General features: G+C 42.4%; 1 protein-coding gene across 2 annotated transcripts in view; it reads right to left on the bottom strand.

The window, feature by feature from the left end:
• Positions 1-17,239, bottom strand: part of LOC116699636 (cadherin-6) — an 82,871-nt gene that overhangs the window by 44,097 nt on the left and 21,535 nt on the right. For both annotated transcript variants that reach the window (XM_032532318.1, XM_032532319.1), the window contains exon 2: positions 6,697-7,040. In XM_032532318.1, the coding sequence (XP_032388209.1) occupies positions 6,697-6,915 (219 nt within the window). In that variant the 5' untranslated portion in view covers positions 6,916-7,040. The remainder of the gene's footprint in view (positions 1-6,696; positions 7,041-17,239) is intronic.

The following is a 17,239-nucleotide window of genomic DNA, read 5'->3' as shown; positions in this document are numbered from 1 at the left end:
TTTCCCCCCTGCAATTTTTTCCACTAATTGAAATGTCTTTAAATCCACATTAACATGAATTCAACACACTGTAGTAAACAGATAAATGGAGGCAGAAGATGTCTTTCAGTCATCAGTGCACACATGGCACTATAGGACCAGTTTGATATAACACAATTTTATACAATATATATAATTAGGGGGTTCCCGCTCCATCTCGCCATCAGTTTGGGGGTCCTTGGCCTGGAAAACGTTGAAGACCCCTGCTATAGAGTATAATTAAAGCGAATAGAGTATAATTATAGGTATGAAAGAAATACTGCAAAGCTGTGTTAAACCAGATTAAAAAGATTCTTCTAGCGGAGACTAATGATTTTAATAAATGTTAAGTCTCAGCTTTGGCTGGACATCGGCTGTTGTGGATGATAAATGATATTGGGAACAACCAAACCCGCTCTAAACTTAATTCTGTGCAACTCTGATGAGACTGAGGGGATAATTACACTCTTCAGCACTTGCACCATATTTCAAAGACAGCAAAAAGCAATGTTTTTTCCCCTCAGGGTCTTCCTGGCTCTCTGCTGATAACCCCCCACTTAACCACACACAAAATACAACATTGCCAATCAGCAGTGTCGAGGGATGGGTCACACTTCATCTGCCTGGCTCTGCTGTATGAACAGGAAAATTGTGTCACTGATTCAAACATATAGACAATTTATTTGTGTATTCATAAACCAGTGATGTGCCATGAAAACATTTTGAGCCACTACATTATATATTTTTCAAATGGTCCATTTTTTCCAGCTTCTTCTCCCCTGTTGCACCTTTTTGATTTTGATTTTAGTATTTTTTCCTGAGTCTGTGAGCCACAGCAATGGTTTCAGAGATGCAGTGATGATGCAGCATGAACGCAGCATGTGTCTCATTAACCATGAGGGAGGATTCAACGCTATCATTTTTTTAAGAGCAGAAGGTGATCGTGTCACTGATCTCACCTTTAAAGTGCGCTCTCTGCCCTGTTTTCTCTTCACTTCTCTCATTAGTGCTCTAGTTGTAAAGGATTGTTAGGGAGTTAAAGGTTCAACTCGCCCAAATGAGGAAAAACCTTTTCTCGTTGCTTTGAGTTTACATTTTTCAATCTTTTAAGATATATCTACCTCTGAAACATCTGCTGCTTTCCCAATACCCAAATCCCAAAACAGAGATGAAAGGAGTTTTAATGTGCCCTGCTCAAAGCATCGCAAAGGAAGTTCACATGCACAATAATATTCCACTATTATTTTGAATATGACAATATTCCTTATTTGACAAAGGTCATGTAACAGCATATCTATTCCATTTTAAAAAGGTATTTTTCAGAATTTAGCATTTTCCTATTAAGACATGTGGAATACGTGGATGTTATTCAGGTTTTAGAAGCATTCTTTGTACATGTATACAGCGCATTCGGAACATGCGTCTAAATCAGGGTTTTTACCACAGTTTGTGACAGTTTACGCCCTCTTGCCTGTTTCGGTTTATGGTCAGCTGTGTGCGTTGCTATGGTTGTTGTACACAAACCAAGCAGCCAACAGTTGCCAACATAATGAAAGACTTGGGTGTTATCAGTTTGTGGAATATGCATCACAACCACAATAGCAAACCTTTCAAGAAGGTGGTTGAAGAAGTGAAAGAGGGATGCGGTGTACACACTGTCAAACATTTCACCAGGGAAAATAAAAATCCGGACCATTTCTATTTTAAAAAGAAAGTCCTGTTTTGCACGGCTGCTTGCAAACGGGAATATTAGTGGAATATTCACTTCCATTAGCCATATAAACAGCTTAGTAGGAATATTGTCTTTTATTGTTATTTTTAATAACTGTATTGTTAGAATTAGGACAAAACTCTGAATATTAAGTGCATGTAAATGTAGACAGTGTCTCGGTGAGTATGTTTTTAAGTTCAGTATTGTCCTGGTTCCCTGGTCATCGTGTTCAGGACATGATGTTCACATTGTACATAATAACCTGGATAAAATATATCTGTAAACATAGCTGTAATAGTATTTTTGATAGTCTGCAGCGGTGCAGATGTGTATGTATGTCTCCAAACTCAGCAAATGTCATGTCATTTTAAATTAACGTCCGTGTCAATGTTTGTGTACTAACTGATTTACCTCAACAGCTGAGGATGGACTCTGTGGACTTTCTGGCTGTGTGGACTCTGCTGGCTTCAGGATCTCCATCTGATCACCACAAGTGTGGCAATCAAAGGATTGTGGGGCGTTTTTTGCCTTTACTTGGTATCAAGGGGGAGTTGACAGAAGGGCTGAGCACATTCCTCCAAATGCTATTTCACTCATAACAACTGCAATATCAAATAACATCACTGTTGACTGTATCATGTCTGGTTCAAGTATTTAGCTTCAAGTGTCTAATATTACTAAATGTTACTGTTTCTACTAAACTGTGAGTGGCTTATGTCTTTACTGTTCCCTCTTGAGTCAACAACAATCTCTGATTCTCTTTATTCTGCCCCTCACCTCTTTGTCATCTTAAAACTGACTTTTTGTTATGTTTTTTTCTTTTGTGCTACCTGTCCTCCTTTTCTGTGTTTATTCCCAACATTACAAAACCTACATCTCCTCTGTTTCTTCCTCTCTTCCCTCATTTCCGTTGCTCCCTTCCCCTTTTCCTCCCTCCCACTCCCTCTCTGCCCTTCGCTCCCTCCCTCTCTCCTTTTGATCTTTCTCTCCAGCAGTGTTCAGTCTAATTTGATCCGTCAGTCTGCAGGGCTGCAACACCTCCGTGCTTCCACCTAACATGAGCTGACGAAGCCTGCGAACATTTCACCGCAGCACTTTTCCAGAACACGGTAGGCTTTCTGGAATCCTTACGTTTCCCAGATCACTGTCTCCCCACTAACATATTTGCACCATACAATCACCTCCATGCTGACAACGGTACCACAGGAAGACTTCTTCTGTTCATTGCTGTTTCTAACTTTTAATGAAAAACCCTGCAGCAGTGGACTTTGCTGTGGTGATAAGATTCAGAGATCCAAGGTTGCACACACAATAACTGTAGATGACATTAAACCCAAGCTGGGCATTCTGCTTTGCTACAAATGTGTGCTACAAACATCTTTCTGTTCAAGGACTGTAGAATGTGCACCTGACTTTTGGGATGATATTCAAGACATTGTTGTCAGTAAATTATTTAAATACGGATCACTGATCACACATAGTTCTGCCTGAGCTATGTGAGAAAACAAGATATGATATTTAGGATGTTTTTGAATTAAGCCTCTTCCACACATAGTTCCCGGTAAATTAAAGAGTATGGCAACGCTGGAATAGATGGGGTAAGGGACAGTTCAGCGGATGGCGGGGATGCAACACGTATGGATGGCCACCCAGAAGACCAGAAGATTGAGGCATGGCCGGATGTTGGCGTGTACGCGGAGGAAGAGATCTTGTATTATTTTCAGGAACATGGCAGGCGAGGAGCTGTTTTTAAGCTCTCTTTGAAGTTCTGGATGATCATAGTGACTCTGCACATGAATGCATCACACACGGACTACAGGCTACTTGTGTTACTCATTTTTGTCTTCCTGTTCCGAGTCCTCGGATACTTGGGTTTGGCTGCCAGACACGGAGCAGGATTGGAGCATGATGAACTCAACTGAGGCCTAGAGTTGTTTGTTGTTTACCGTTCTGGGAAAGGGATAATGTCAAGCCGAGGGAGGGCAATGCTTGTGTAACTAAATATTCATAATTGGATCACGACTGGGTACATATCCGGCTTTAGAAGATTCTTAAATGTCTACAATTTATGGTATCCGGAGTTAAGAAAAAAAATTAATTAAATCTTTACCCTGTCCCTGCTAATCTGTCTCTTAACCATAGTGTTGTCACCAATGCATATCTGTATCTGAAGCACCCAGCAGGACCCCTGCAGTGACGGCAACACCCCAGCAGGGAGGAAAGTGTGCTGACTCCATGGCGCTCGCTCTGTGTTTACCTCACTCATGGCAAACTCCTGTTTGTTTCAAAGCTTGCTTTGTTTTGTGCTGTCAGACGGCAGGCTTCATACAGAGCAGCAAGCATGGCTCCCAGCATCTGGCTGCTGATCAAACAGCACAGCGCCAGCAATCCTCATTCTGCACTGTGGGCTAACTTCACTAATAAGCCTACTAGTGAGCATCTTCTCTAGATATTAAACAGAGCAGATGGAAAATCCCTACGTAACCCCGCTATCTCTGCACAGGGTGCGGTAACACTACACACCTTATTATTACCAGTGCAATAATATATCAGCAAACAGCATGTTTTACCTACAGCTTCAGTAAGGGCCTTAAAAAGACAGATTTTGGAAGTAATACTAATAATAACTGAGATGAGGCACATCGCGTTCATTTTATTAACTTTTATGTCCAGTCATTGTTTTTATATCTGACCTGCTCCATCCTTACATCACTAACAGGTCACTCAGGTTTTCTAACTAAGGTGGCCGTTATTTTTGAAGGGGTGACACCAACTCTGTGGAACGACCTTCCTACTGTCTTGTGCAGTCTCCGTTGATGCTTTTAAAAAGCAGCCTCGGTTGTCAAAACTCGCTTTTGTCTCATGTTTGTAACTTTGGGTTTTTATGTCTATAATCTTTTATTTCCATTGGTATTTTATTTCTTATTTTATGCTCGCTCATTTTTGTGTTTGGATGTTATTGTATTTTAACAATAGTTATCCTGTGAAGTAATAACGGCACTGCATCAGTAGTCTGGATCGACGTTCATCTACTGGAATATTGCCAGAAAATCCGGTGCCAGATGTCCTTCGCCTTGAAAAACTCAGTTTGATTCGCAAAACAACAATTCAGATTGTGCAACAAAGCAGGCCTGCTTGGTTCTTCTAACTGGGATGTTTTGGACATATTGTATTGCTGTGGACTAGTTTAAATAGCATACTGTAATGTGTGCACAGTTCACTTTATTTAATATTGTATGTGGTATTTATCTTTTGGAGGGTGCACAGAACAAGTTCCTTCCTGAGACTATTTTACACCATTGCGTGGCTTCATTGACAACTAATTAATTAACCTTTGCAGTAGTGGTGGGCGGATCGATACAAATATTGATATTATCCATACCAACCTTTGTATTGATATTAATCAAAACCATTGTAATGAGATCCATAATAAAGTTTCAGTTTCCCTCTAGTGCGACCAGCTGAAGATCATCAAAGAGGCGACCTGTGCTGTCTGTGCATGTGCTGCTCCTGTCACATCGCAGAGCAGACACACTTTGCTCCGCCTTCCCCTTTTTTGTGATTTGATGTTGTACCGTCACGTGACTCAGGGGCGCCAGGCAAACAAGCAAACAAGAAGCCAGGCCCGGCAGCACACACACACACACACACACACACACACACACAAAAGCAGGACAGAGACAGAGCAGAAGAAGGCAGAGAGGAAGAGAAGCGTTGTGTGGCTATATTTTCAGTCCGAAAATGAATGTATGATTTGTTTAGAGGCTGAAAGATACGGTGGTAACATAACACATTTTTACAAGCATATACAATTCTGTCCTTGGTTTTAATTTATCAATAATCCAAATGTAAATCCTGAAAACATTTAGGGAATAGGTAATGAAAATTCATCCATCTTTATATTGGCACTGTATTTACTTGGTATCGGATCCATAGCAAATATTGCTGTAACGCACACAAATACCTTGCAATTCTTGAATTTTCCCTTTGGAAACAGATGGAATTTCATTAATGCCAATGTGGTTGTGTCTTTTTAAGAGGGAGAATACTGAGACAGAAATGTGATATGTGGATGTTATTGAAATGGTGTTATATGCAACATATAACATACTGTAGATAACAATAAGAGGACGAGGACGATAGTACTGACATTAACACATGAACCACATGAGTCATTATGTACATGCATGTGTGCATGTAAGACATCCGACACCCTCCTGATTTATTATCTAAATATTATTTATATATTTTTTGCCTATCCTGCCATTTTCTTCCTGTCAGAATTTCAGCCTCTTTGCCCTGAATGCGTATAGGTTTTGCAAAAAAATATCACACCGGTGCAATTTTAGAGATTCTATTTGTGTTCAGAAAACTTCTCATGGTGGCATGGTGAGGAAACACGGCTGCAGCGGCGGCGCTCACAGAGCTCTGACACACATCCAAAATAACCTCAAATACACGTTGTACTGTGCGTTCAGGGTACTCTGCACTTCCACTGGGAGAAAGCCGCTAAAGCCCCTGTGTGTAGAATGTTTGTGTGAGTATGACATATTTTAGATTACTTTTGTAGTATACGTTTTTGTTTGTAGAAAATGAGTGTATCAGCAGGTCTTGCTGTTCGCAAAAGTGCTTTTTTTAGTTTAAATAGGACCACTGGGTGCGCCAAAGTATTTTTTACCTAAACAAAGTGGCTTTAGCTGTAAAAATACAGCTTCTTGCAGTAAAAGTATTGCAGCAGTCTTAGCTTTAAGTAGTAAAATTAAGTTTTTGTTGCTTCAACGTTTTTGTCAATTTTTCATCCCTTCGTTTTCCCGCATTTTTTCAATTTTTACAGCTTTTGTAATACTTTTTGCCATGATGTTGTCGCCTTTTTCATGGATATTCACCATTACTAATAATGTACTGATCAATAGAATATGGGACTTACTCACTGTTAGTAAAAATGGAGGCGGTGGCACGGCGCTTACCTTGCCAATGTACTGGTAGTCGCTGCCTGTATACTCCTCCTGCAGGAAAAACTGGTTCCACATCCAGCCGCGTCTCACTCTTCTGAGCAGCTTGTCTCCTCTGATCGCTGGGGCAGTTTTCTCTCCATCTACTGTCTCTCTTCTCTGTCCGTTCAAAGACAAAGCATCCAGGGACAGGCCAAGACACAGCCATACAACGCCCAATGAGATAGTCCTCATTTTATCTGGAGGGGGTGTAGGATGCACAGGTCACAGATGTTTTATCTTCCAAACTGGATCCCCTTAAATTGGACGAAGGCTCTATCAGTCATAGTCCTGTAGGTTTTGACGCACTGGGTAAGGGGCTGTAAAAGAAGTAGAGCAACAGTAATGAGTACATGGCTGGGCTAAGCATTGCAATTCTGAGGAGGTACCCCGAGGTTTCCACAAGTTAAATTTGAGGCTTTTTAAGACCTTTTTAAACACCATTTATAATAAAATGTAATACCAACTTCATGAACATACTGGTGAAAGTATATAGTATATAAAGGTATATCAGAACCGATTGTAGGCTTTACAAATAATTGTTTAGCAAGTACTTAATACAATTTATTGTAGTACTCGGTACATGATTTGTGATGAAACAATAACGTAAGCCCAACGGCTACTCGCTTGCGTTTTCAATCGCTGTTGAGCTCCATCAGTCAAAGCACTCCTGCAAATGCTTCAAATTAAAAGCCCACCGGCAAACGATGAGCGATGTGTATAATTTGATCCCAGTTCACCAACAGCTACAGTAAATCAAAAGGGCCAAGTACCTTGGATGAACCTTTTCACAAAGAGTGAAAACTCAAATGAGACACCCACACAGTTCCAGAGAGAGTTCTCTAAATCTCGTGAACTCAAAAACAATTTGTACACACTCACATATCCTTTTTGTCCCCTGACAACGTGAAATATTCCCATTTACCATGGTTGTCTCTACATAAACGCATCATCTTTTTGCCTGGCATAAAGAGAACGTTGCATAAATGTACTCCTACTCCCACTCCCACCGCCCGGCCGTACAGTCATTAGTGACACACGGGGAAAGCAATGGAGTCAGACTATCATTTGACATTAACACAACAAAGGCAGAAATCCAATGAAAAGGCCACAGAGAGGCTGTAATAATAAGAGCAGAGACAGAACATCACGACATCAGAGAAGACGATGCTGACGATAAGGTAAGAGGCATCTTATCCTCACAAGCTACGACTACTGAACCTTTTATCAAGATGTGTGTTCACACAATAAGGAAGATATTATCACAATGTACCTTACATTATTAAGGTCATACTGAATACCTTAGTGCACAATCTCTATCTTCTGTAATTCTTTAAAGGTCCCATATGATGCTCATTTTCAGGTTCATACTTGTGTTTGGAGTTTCTACTAAAACATGTTTACATGCTTTAATGTCCAAAGAACACTTTGTTTTTCTCATACTGTCTGTCTGAATATACCTGCATTCGCCCTCTGTCTGAAATGCTCCGTTTTAGCACCTGTCTCTTTAAGCCCCCATCCAAGAATGGTCTGATTGGTCAACATTTCCGAGTGTTCTGCATCTATTCTCTCAGAGCCACTGCACCGTCATTGCAGCCGGGGAATGACTGTTGCAGCACTTTCTACCCATATACAGTCTAGTTGTGACATCACAACCCTACAGAAGTCCTTGCAGCTCGTTTAAAGGAACAGTGTCTAAATACAGGCTGTGTGCATTTCTCTGTGGATTGAGCATTTCAATACTTTCACAGTTACTATATAACACCTCAACCTGTTTTAAAATAAAAAAGACATGGAAATCTCACTTTTTACAGAACGGGACCTTAAAGCGTCTCCTGTCCAAGACATCCATCTCCTAACAGCCCTCTCTTAGCAGATAGATTTGAAGACCTTTCTCTCTAAAGCTGCACTAATAGATGCTTTTCATATTGACAATGGATGTAAATGTATAATTTGAGTTTAGTGATGAACCCACGGGAAATGATCACCAACTCTGCAGTTTGTTAACACAGAACCATTTGAGAAGCCATCGTTAGAAACAGCTTAGACAAGGGCAGGCACTAAATACCTGGCAGGTGATTGGATGAACCATCTGTCTACTTCATGCCGGCTGCTGTTGTTTTGAACCAAAGACAAGCGGTTATTGTAGATACTTGAAGGTTGAAGCCTGACAAAATGGATTTTCAGGCCCGACGGAATCTGCGGACACAGAATTTCCGCCGATTTTGAAACCGTTTAAATTAAACTCAGAAACACATGTCCACCACAAGCAGTTACCACTGACGGTCCGCAGAATTACGCAGGTTTTCATTTTTGATCACTGCTGAAAACTTTAAGAAATATTCTTGCGAGAATTCAGCTGCCGTGCAATGTTTCAGCTTTATGGTGCATCTTTGTCCTTTTTAGCTCAATGTGCTGGTTTTCTGACTCAGGTCTTATCCACCTGGTTTCCAGTAGCAGCAGCCAGCTGTTTTCAGCTAACACGCTCTGATAAGCCTCTGTACAGAGACTCTGTAAGAGACAAGATGGTGAACACAGCGGAGCCACCAGCAGCTTTGGAGCACGTTTAATTGACTGTGGCTCGTAGATGTGCTTCAGAAACCTGCGTTAATTGGAGAAATTGGTAAGAATAAGGAAAGATTAATGTTCTTCCATTTCTGGAGAGACTGATTAATGCTTGATGATTAAAAATAAGACTTTTTTTGTTGTTGCCAACATTAAATTCATTGGGTTCAATCCAGGTTTAAATGTTTAATCGTCACGTTTAGCCGTTCAATTTTGATATTTACTGAGTTAATCCTTTTCGGTTGAACCACTCAGAAAGGTTTAAGGCTCATTTACAGAACGTTTCTCTCTCTCTCCTGTTCACAGGAAATAAAATTCATCTTTCTGCTGTTGTGAGCTGGTTACATAGTCTGTAGGTGGGATTACAACAGTGGTTAAGGTGAATATTTAACAGAACAAGTACCCTTCCTGCATGCATCATTTCAGGATTTAAATAAACGTTTCCCTCAAACATGACTGAACGTGATTGACCACTGATTTAGTGATTGTATAGCACCTGAAAGACACTTTCCAAAAGAACTGCCTTTGTGCACTTAAAAAACTGCACTGGATCAATAAATCCATACGCATTCATGTTGAAGGATCTGGAAGGAACGCTCACACAGCAATTACAACACCGAAAGGAAGTGTGCTTTTATCTTCCCACACAGAGCTCTGTCAGTGTCTTGCTGTAACAAGCAAAATGCTCTTTTTAAAAAAAAAAAATCTTTCCAAGCAAGTGTACGCCATTGCATTGAGTTGACACAGCACAGCAAAACACAAGGTAGGCTACATTTTGGAGAGGGAAAAACTGGCACGGCCGTTTTAAAAGTCACTTTGACTCTCACCTCAACATATCTGAATGAAATGTCACTCAATCCTCACTGACCGTAGAGTGTACAGAGCTGCACATTAATGTGTTGACTAATAACTAAAAAGTACATTAATGCAACTGCCTCGGGGTAAATCCTTAATGTAAAGAATATTACGTGCCTCTCAGCTATGTGGAGTCTTTCACCATGTCTTCAACCTGAGCCTTAGTCTCCAAAGGGTCCCCATGCTGTGGAAGACATCTTGCCTCGTTCCTGTGCCACAGACGCCACGTCCCAGTGACGCCAAGGACTACAGACCCGTGGCACTGACCTCCCACATTATGAAGACCCTGGAGAGACTGGTTCTGGAACAGCTGCGGCCCATGGTGAGACCTCTCTGGACCCCTCCAGTTCGCCTACCAGCCCCGGTTGGGAGTTGAGGACGCCATCATCTTCCTGCTCAACCGCATCTACGCCCACCTGGACAGGCCGGCAAGCACGGTGAGGGTCATGTTTTTTGACTTCTCCAGTGCTTTCAACACCATCCGCCGGCCCTGCTGGGTGAGAAGCTGACAGCGATGAAGGTGGATCCCCCCTCGTGTCCTGGATTGTTGACTACTTGACTGGCAGACCACAGTATGTGCGCCTGCAACACTGTGTATCAGACAGAGTGGTCAGCAACACCGGGGCCCCGCAGGGGACTGTCCTCTCTCCCTTCCTCTTCACCATCTACACCACAGACTTCAACTACCACACAGAGTCCTGCCATCTTCAGAAGTTTTCTGATGACTCTGCTGTGGTTGGATGTATCAGCGAGGGGGACGAGGCTGAGTACAGAGCTGTGGTGGGGGACTTTGTCACATGGAGTGAGCAGAACCATCTACAGCTCAATGTGACAAAGACCAAGGAGCTGGTGGTGGATCTAAGGAGAGCCAAGGCAGCAGTGAGCCCTGTTTCCATCCAGGGGGTTAGTGTGGACATCGTGGAGGACTACAAATACCTGGGAGTGCACTTGGACAATAAACTGGACTGGGCCAAGAACACTCAAGCCTCTACAGGAAGGGCCAAAGCCGTCTCTATTTTCTGAGGAGGCTGAGGTCCTTCAACATCTGCAGGACAATGCTGAAGATGTTTTATGAGTCTGTGGTGGCCAGTGCTATCCTCTTTGCTGTTGCATGCTGGGGCAGCAGGCTGAGGGTAGCGGACGCCAACAGACTCAACAAACTGATTCGCAAGGCCAGTGACGTCGTGGGGGTGGATCTGGACTCTCTGTCGGGGGTGTCAGATAGGAGGATGCTGTCCAAATTACATGCCATCTTGGACAATGTCTCGCACCCACTCCATGGCTTGTTGCTCAATCACAGGAGCACTTTCAGTGACAGACTCATTCTCCCAAATGCACTACAGAGCGCCACAGGAAGTCATTCCTGCCTGTGGCCATCAACTTTTTAACTCCTCCCTCTAAGTGTCTGACACACAACACACACACCACACAACAACACCACACACACACACACACACACCACACACACACATAGAGGTTGAAACTGGACAATATTATCTGTATTATCTGTTTTGTGCAATAACACTGGCCTGACATGTGTGCAATCTCAAATACCACAATTATTATTATTTATTATTATTTAACTTTTCACCATTCCAAATCCTTAATTATGTGAATTATGTAAATAATGTATAATAACATTCCTTTATGTAAATACCGTACGTATCCAATTCCTTATATTCTTTATTTCTTGTATTTCTACACTATTTATAATATTGTGCAACTACAACACAGAGTTTCCCTTCGGGGATCAATAAAGTATTTCTGATTCTGATTCTGATTCTGATTCTGACTTTATTAATGCACCCGGTTAGAGGAAATCAAAACAAACGATGAATCTCTTTCATATCCAAGCTAAATTGGTTTTGCAAAGGAAATGTGATGAAGTCACTGAGCTGGAGTCCAAGTCAAGTCTCAAGTCTTTGACCTAGAGTCCACATATTTAGCATTCGGGGTTTCTTTTATTTGTTGGCCGAAATGTTTAAAGCCAAAGTTTGTGATGAATGGAACAAGCAGTTGACATGTTTGTTGTCCTCCCTCACGTGTGGCCGTGCACAGCAGATACGTTACATATTCCGTGTTACGTGGGTAGGTCAAAGGTTACGGTCAGCTCATCAGATGATGTAAAAATAAAAATCCTGCATTTCGAGTCGGAGTCAAGCCTGAAGTCTTTTGAGGACGAGTCTCGAGTCAAGTCTGAAGTCACAACTCGAGTCAGTCTCAAACTCGAGTCCCTATCTCTGGAATCAAATCGATTCAGGAAATCGGGGACGATACCCAGCCCTGATGAAGAGTGAAGTGCTTCTTTGAGGCTGCTCATTGAAGAAAAACAGACGTGATGACAAACCGACTGATTAATTTAACTAACTAATGCTAATTGTGAGCTGGCTGAGCTTGATTTGAAGGATAATCAGTTCACATTTACAGCACTAGGGTGCAGCCCTGATGTGCAACAGTGGTTTTCACCCTTTAGCAATCACAACCCAAATGTAGCACGGTTGAAGCATTGTAATTCCTATAGTCCAATGAAACCATTATTCTGACCAATTAAAGTATACAGTTGCATTATTCTCATGTCCTGCATTGTAAAGATATTTAATCTGCTTAATGTTATTGATGTTGTTGGAGCCCTGAACTGACAAATACCAAAGTAGTCTCCCTTGCTCTCTCCCTGTCTCTTGCCCTTCCTTGTCTCTATCTTGTTCTGTCTAATGTTTCCTTCCCCACTCTCTGCCTGTACTGCATTAGTCCCATTAACTTGGCGCTGTATGAAAAGGCTTTAATTTAATCAGGTGAAGAACACACAGGAGACTGATTGATTCTGGCTGTACGCCTTCACTCGGTTTTTAACGAGCCTCACCGCTCCATTATTGTGCAGCGAAAGAGGCTGGAGCCTTCAAGTTTTTCGGTTCAAAGGGACTTTTCCCCCATCGCATAATTATTCTAGTGTGTATGTGAATGTGTGTGAAGTCACCGAAAGCACTGTCGGCCTAAGTCTAACCCCTAAAGAAGTCAGCACCAAAATCACAGCAGTTTACATCCACACTTTGCACTATAATTCCAAATATGACAATATTCTGAATTTGGTACAGATTATGAAAACAGCATATTCCATGTGGAAATCTTCTGATTAAGACATGTGGGATTTGCCTGTATTGTTTGGGCTTTTGGAGGCCGTTGCGGCTTGTGGCTCAATGGTTGAGTTGTTGCCTGTCAATTGAAAGGTTAGCGGTTCAATCTGTGGTCCCACGTTAAAGTGTCCTTGGGCAATACACTGAATCCCGTGATTGTGTGTGAGTGTTTATCAGATGAGCAGGTGGCACCTTGTACGGCCTCGGCCACAGTGTATGTTTGTAAATGGTTCCTGTTCTAATTAAAAGCGCTATGTGTAGTCGTTAAGACTAGTTTACTACTTTACAGTCAGTTCTGTGCGTTGCAATGGTTGTGGTACACAAACCAACCCGCCAACAGTTTGCAAGACTGCGGTAGCGATCTTGCCACACTGCTTACTCCCCAACAGGCTTATTATGTGTGAAAATCATACTGGCTACTAAATTGGAAACTTTCCAAATACTCTGCTGTGATTCCTCTTTTATCCAAACGGACTTTGAAACATGTTGACAGGGTGTTGCTGCAGCAGTTGATCTAGAGCACCATCTGCTCAAAGGGCTTACTTAACTGTACAAACTCAACCACTGCAGAGATTAGTTAAACTAAGATTACAGGAGGAAATTAATAAAGAATGTGCAGGCCATCTTTCTGACCACACCCACGGGGCTACCTTATATACAAATGGGGTGGCAATTCAGCTTCTAAAGGAGCTGTGGCTCCATGGCAGCTAGGCACGGGGTGGTATAAGATTGTGACCGTTTGATAACCATCAGCCAAAATATCACGATTCTACAGTATTGCAATTACAGCTCTAAAATGTATTATTTTGAAATGTCTGGGTAAATTAAAACACAATATATAAACACACTGCACAAAGGCAGGGAGAGGGATTTATAAACTGCATTTTCTGCCCTTACCAACTCATGAAGAAACGCTCATACCACAGGAACGGTGTGAAGGAAAATTTGAGTGGATTTGAAACCGTCAACCAGTAACCGGCCCATGCCAACCGGCAGCCGCAGATATTTAGCCTGCTAGATATCTGGAATGTTTCTGTGAGTCACTGGCGAGGCACGTGTTTTGCGTTTTTGAACGATTCACACATCACGCTTGAGCCATTTTGCGTCCAATATGTGGCTCTTGTCTCCAAAACTCCAAAAACTGTCGGACCATCCGAAATAAAGCCCTGTACTGGGCACTTGCCATTAGCGGCCTAGAGACAGAGAACAGCCCTTTGTTAACACAACGCAGGGGGCTGCGAAGGTGGGGGTCCGTTGTGTAAAACACAGCATAATGGTTTCTAATACTTTAATACTAAAACTTTTACTCCAATAGTCACACAGGAGAGTTTGGTACTGTAGGTGGACCTAAATGCAGGAGACCAGTCAGGCAGGTTGGCAGAACAAAGTGCGCTTTATTAATAAACTTGAAGCTTCATACAAAAAAAGGTGGAGGCTGAGGGTGTGGCCTTGACCAACAGCCACTTTGCACATTTGAAAGCCATAATGTCTCTCTCTGATGGGTGGGTCAAATTCTCTGGGCAGGCAAAGCAGAGAAAGGGAGGTAAACATGCTCTTTATGAGGTCATAAGGGGCAAGATTCCAGATCGGCCCATCTTTCATTTTCTCAAAGGCAGAGCAGGATACCCAGGGCTCGGTTTACACCTAACACCATTTCTAGCCACTGGGGGACCATAGGCAGGCTAGGGGAACTCATAATAATGTTAAAAAACGTCATAAAGTGAAATATTCATGGCATGGACCTTTAACCAAGCTAAGCTTAGGTTATGAGTCTGGGCATGCTCGGTAGGTCAGAACTGCCCGCTCTCCTTTGACGTGGTTTTTGACCCGGAAAGAGAGACGTTAAAAGCGCTAAAATTAACAGCAATAACACAATCTTTAAACCTTTAAATGTGGGCTTGCACATACTTGAATGGCCAATGCAGCGACTTTGCATTGCCCTATGTGTTTTTTGCCGGCGACCCCTGTGTTGGCACCGCCGCTAACCTCATTTAAAAATAATGAGAGGGCTGAAGTAGGTCATGCAGCATAGTGGTGATTCTAAATTAAAATGGTCTTTCATAAATCTTCATTAAAATTCGGCTAGAAAACCAATTTCTTTATTTTAAATACTGAGGAATGTTCTGTCCTAAAATTGGGGTCCAGACCACCGGCTGTTGCACTACACCTCATAATTGGTGTCTCAGTGGTTAGCACTTCTGCCTCACGGCAAATAGGCACTGCACAATTTGATCCCCGGTCCAGGCAGGGCCTTTCCGTGTGGAGTTTGCATGTTCTACCCGTGTTTGCGTGGGTTTCCTCTGGTGCTCCGGTTTCCTCCCACTATAAACATATGGATGCTGGCTAACTAGGACTTCATTTGAAAATTACGCATTTACCGATATGTTGAATAATGTGCATTGTCCTAACACAAATAAATAACAGCAGTGTTTGCGTTTAGGGTAAAATCTTCCAGAACAACGGACATGTTTTTTGTAGCCAAGGCAAGGAAGCGAGTTAGGCATTTGTCCACTCTGGGTGGCAGAAGCGCTCATGGAGATGTCCGAGTAAAAGAGAGAACTGACAATCTACAACCTACTAAATAACATCAGTCCAAAGCAAAAGCCTAATGAGCCTTTCCACAACAACGAGGCAAGCAAACATTGAGCTATCACAGAATACGGGGTCCTTATGATGAAACACTAAGTTCCAGTTCAAGTACAACACAGATTTGAAGTACTGAGTCGATTCAATTATGTTATGCTGAGACTCGAGATGCACAATCAGAGCTCTGCACATCACATCACATACAAGCCTCTGTGGGCTGCAGCCAACGGAATAGAGCAAGCACTCCGTGGCCTGGCGCATAACTAGGTGGCGTGTATGAGTTGATATGCTCAGAACAGCAGCGACACTGTAATTAAAGCAGTCTGGATTCATTCAACAGTCTGAGCCAGTTCAGAACAGCAGCACAGGCCAACGTGATATATTTCCTCTCCGATCTCCCTCCTTTGTCCCTACAAACCGTGATAAATGTTCCTGACCTTAAGGTGACAATCACAGCATCTCTCTTCCTCTGTCGCCTCCATCTCCTACTTCTCCTGATGCATGGCTGTGTATTTGTGTGTGTGTGTGTGTGTGTGTGTGTGTGTGTGTGTGTGTGTGTATATGTTGCCACCTTGCAGACAGCCACTGAGACCTCTGACAACTCCCAGAGGACCAATTAGAGGTGAAAAAGGAGAATGTCAGCCACCACGCAGCTTGTGTGTGTGTGTGTGTGTGTGTGTGTATATGTGTGTGTGTGACAAGTACAAACCCAGCCACCTCTTTCCATCAGAATAGACCAGCCATCTGAAGGCAGCCAACAGCATCCACAACACCTGTCCAGTTTTAACTCGCACACTCTCAATGGTTCTGCCTCAAAAACACACGCACGCACGCACAGACACACACACGCACGCACGCACGCACGCACACACACACACACACACACACACACAGACATGTCAGAAAGTCCAGTCCCCGGTCCTTGGGAGTGTGAAGTCTCATTATGAATAAACCATAAACGAGGAGCAGAAAGCTGCACCTTGACTTTAGACACTTGACTACTTGACTAGTTTTTAAAGAGTGAACTTTTTTGGCAACTTTTTTGTGATCCGTATGACATGACCATGAATCATTCTCTTTAATATAGACCAATAATCAGGAACATGGAGACACAATTTCATTTAACCACTTCACTTCAGCCTGCATGTCAGTCAGTCAGTCAGCTTATTAGACATTCAGTCTGGGGGGAAACGCAGCAGGAACCCAGCCAGTCCGTAGCCCAGTTTTTGGCTTGGTGCATGTAAACATCATAAGTGGGTTATGATTGAGGAAACTAGATAACACTGATTTAAAATAAGTCACATTGCCATGAAAACAGGAGTTTTCATATCTATAAAGACATGTTGATCTCAACTACATATTACTGTTATACTATATACTTA

The sequence above is a fragment of the Etheostoma spectabile genome, chromosome 12, assembly GCF_008692095.1.
Source record: "Etheostoma spectabile isolate EspeVRDwgs_2016 chromosome 12, UIUC_Espe_1.0, whole genome shotgun sequence".
Taxonomy (NCBI): Eukaryota; Metazoa; Chordata; class Actinopteri; order Perciformes; family Percidae; genus Etheostoma; species Etheostoma spectabile.
Note: the sequence above shows the minus strand (reverse complement) of the source record. Positions and strands in the feature narration are given on the sequence as shown.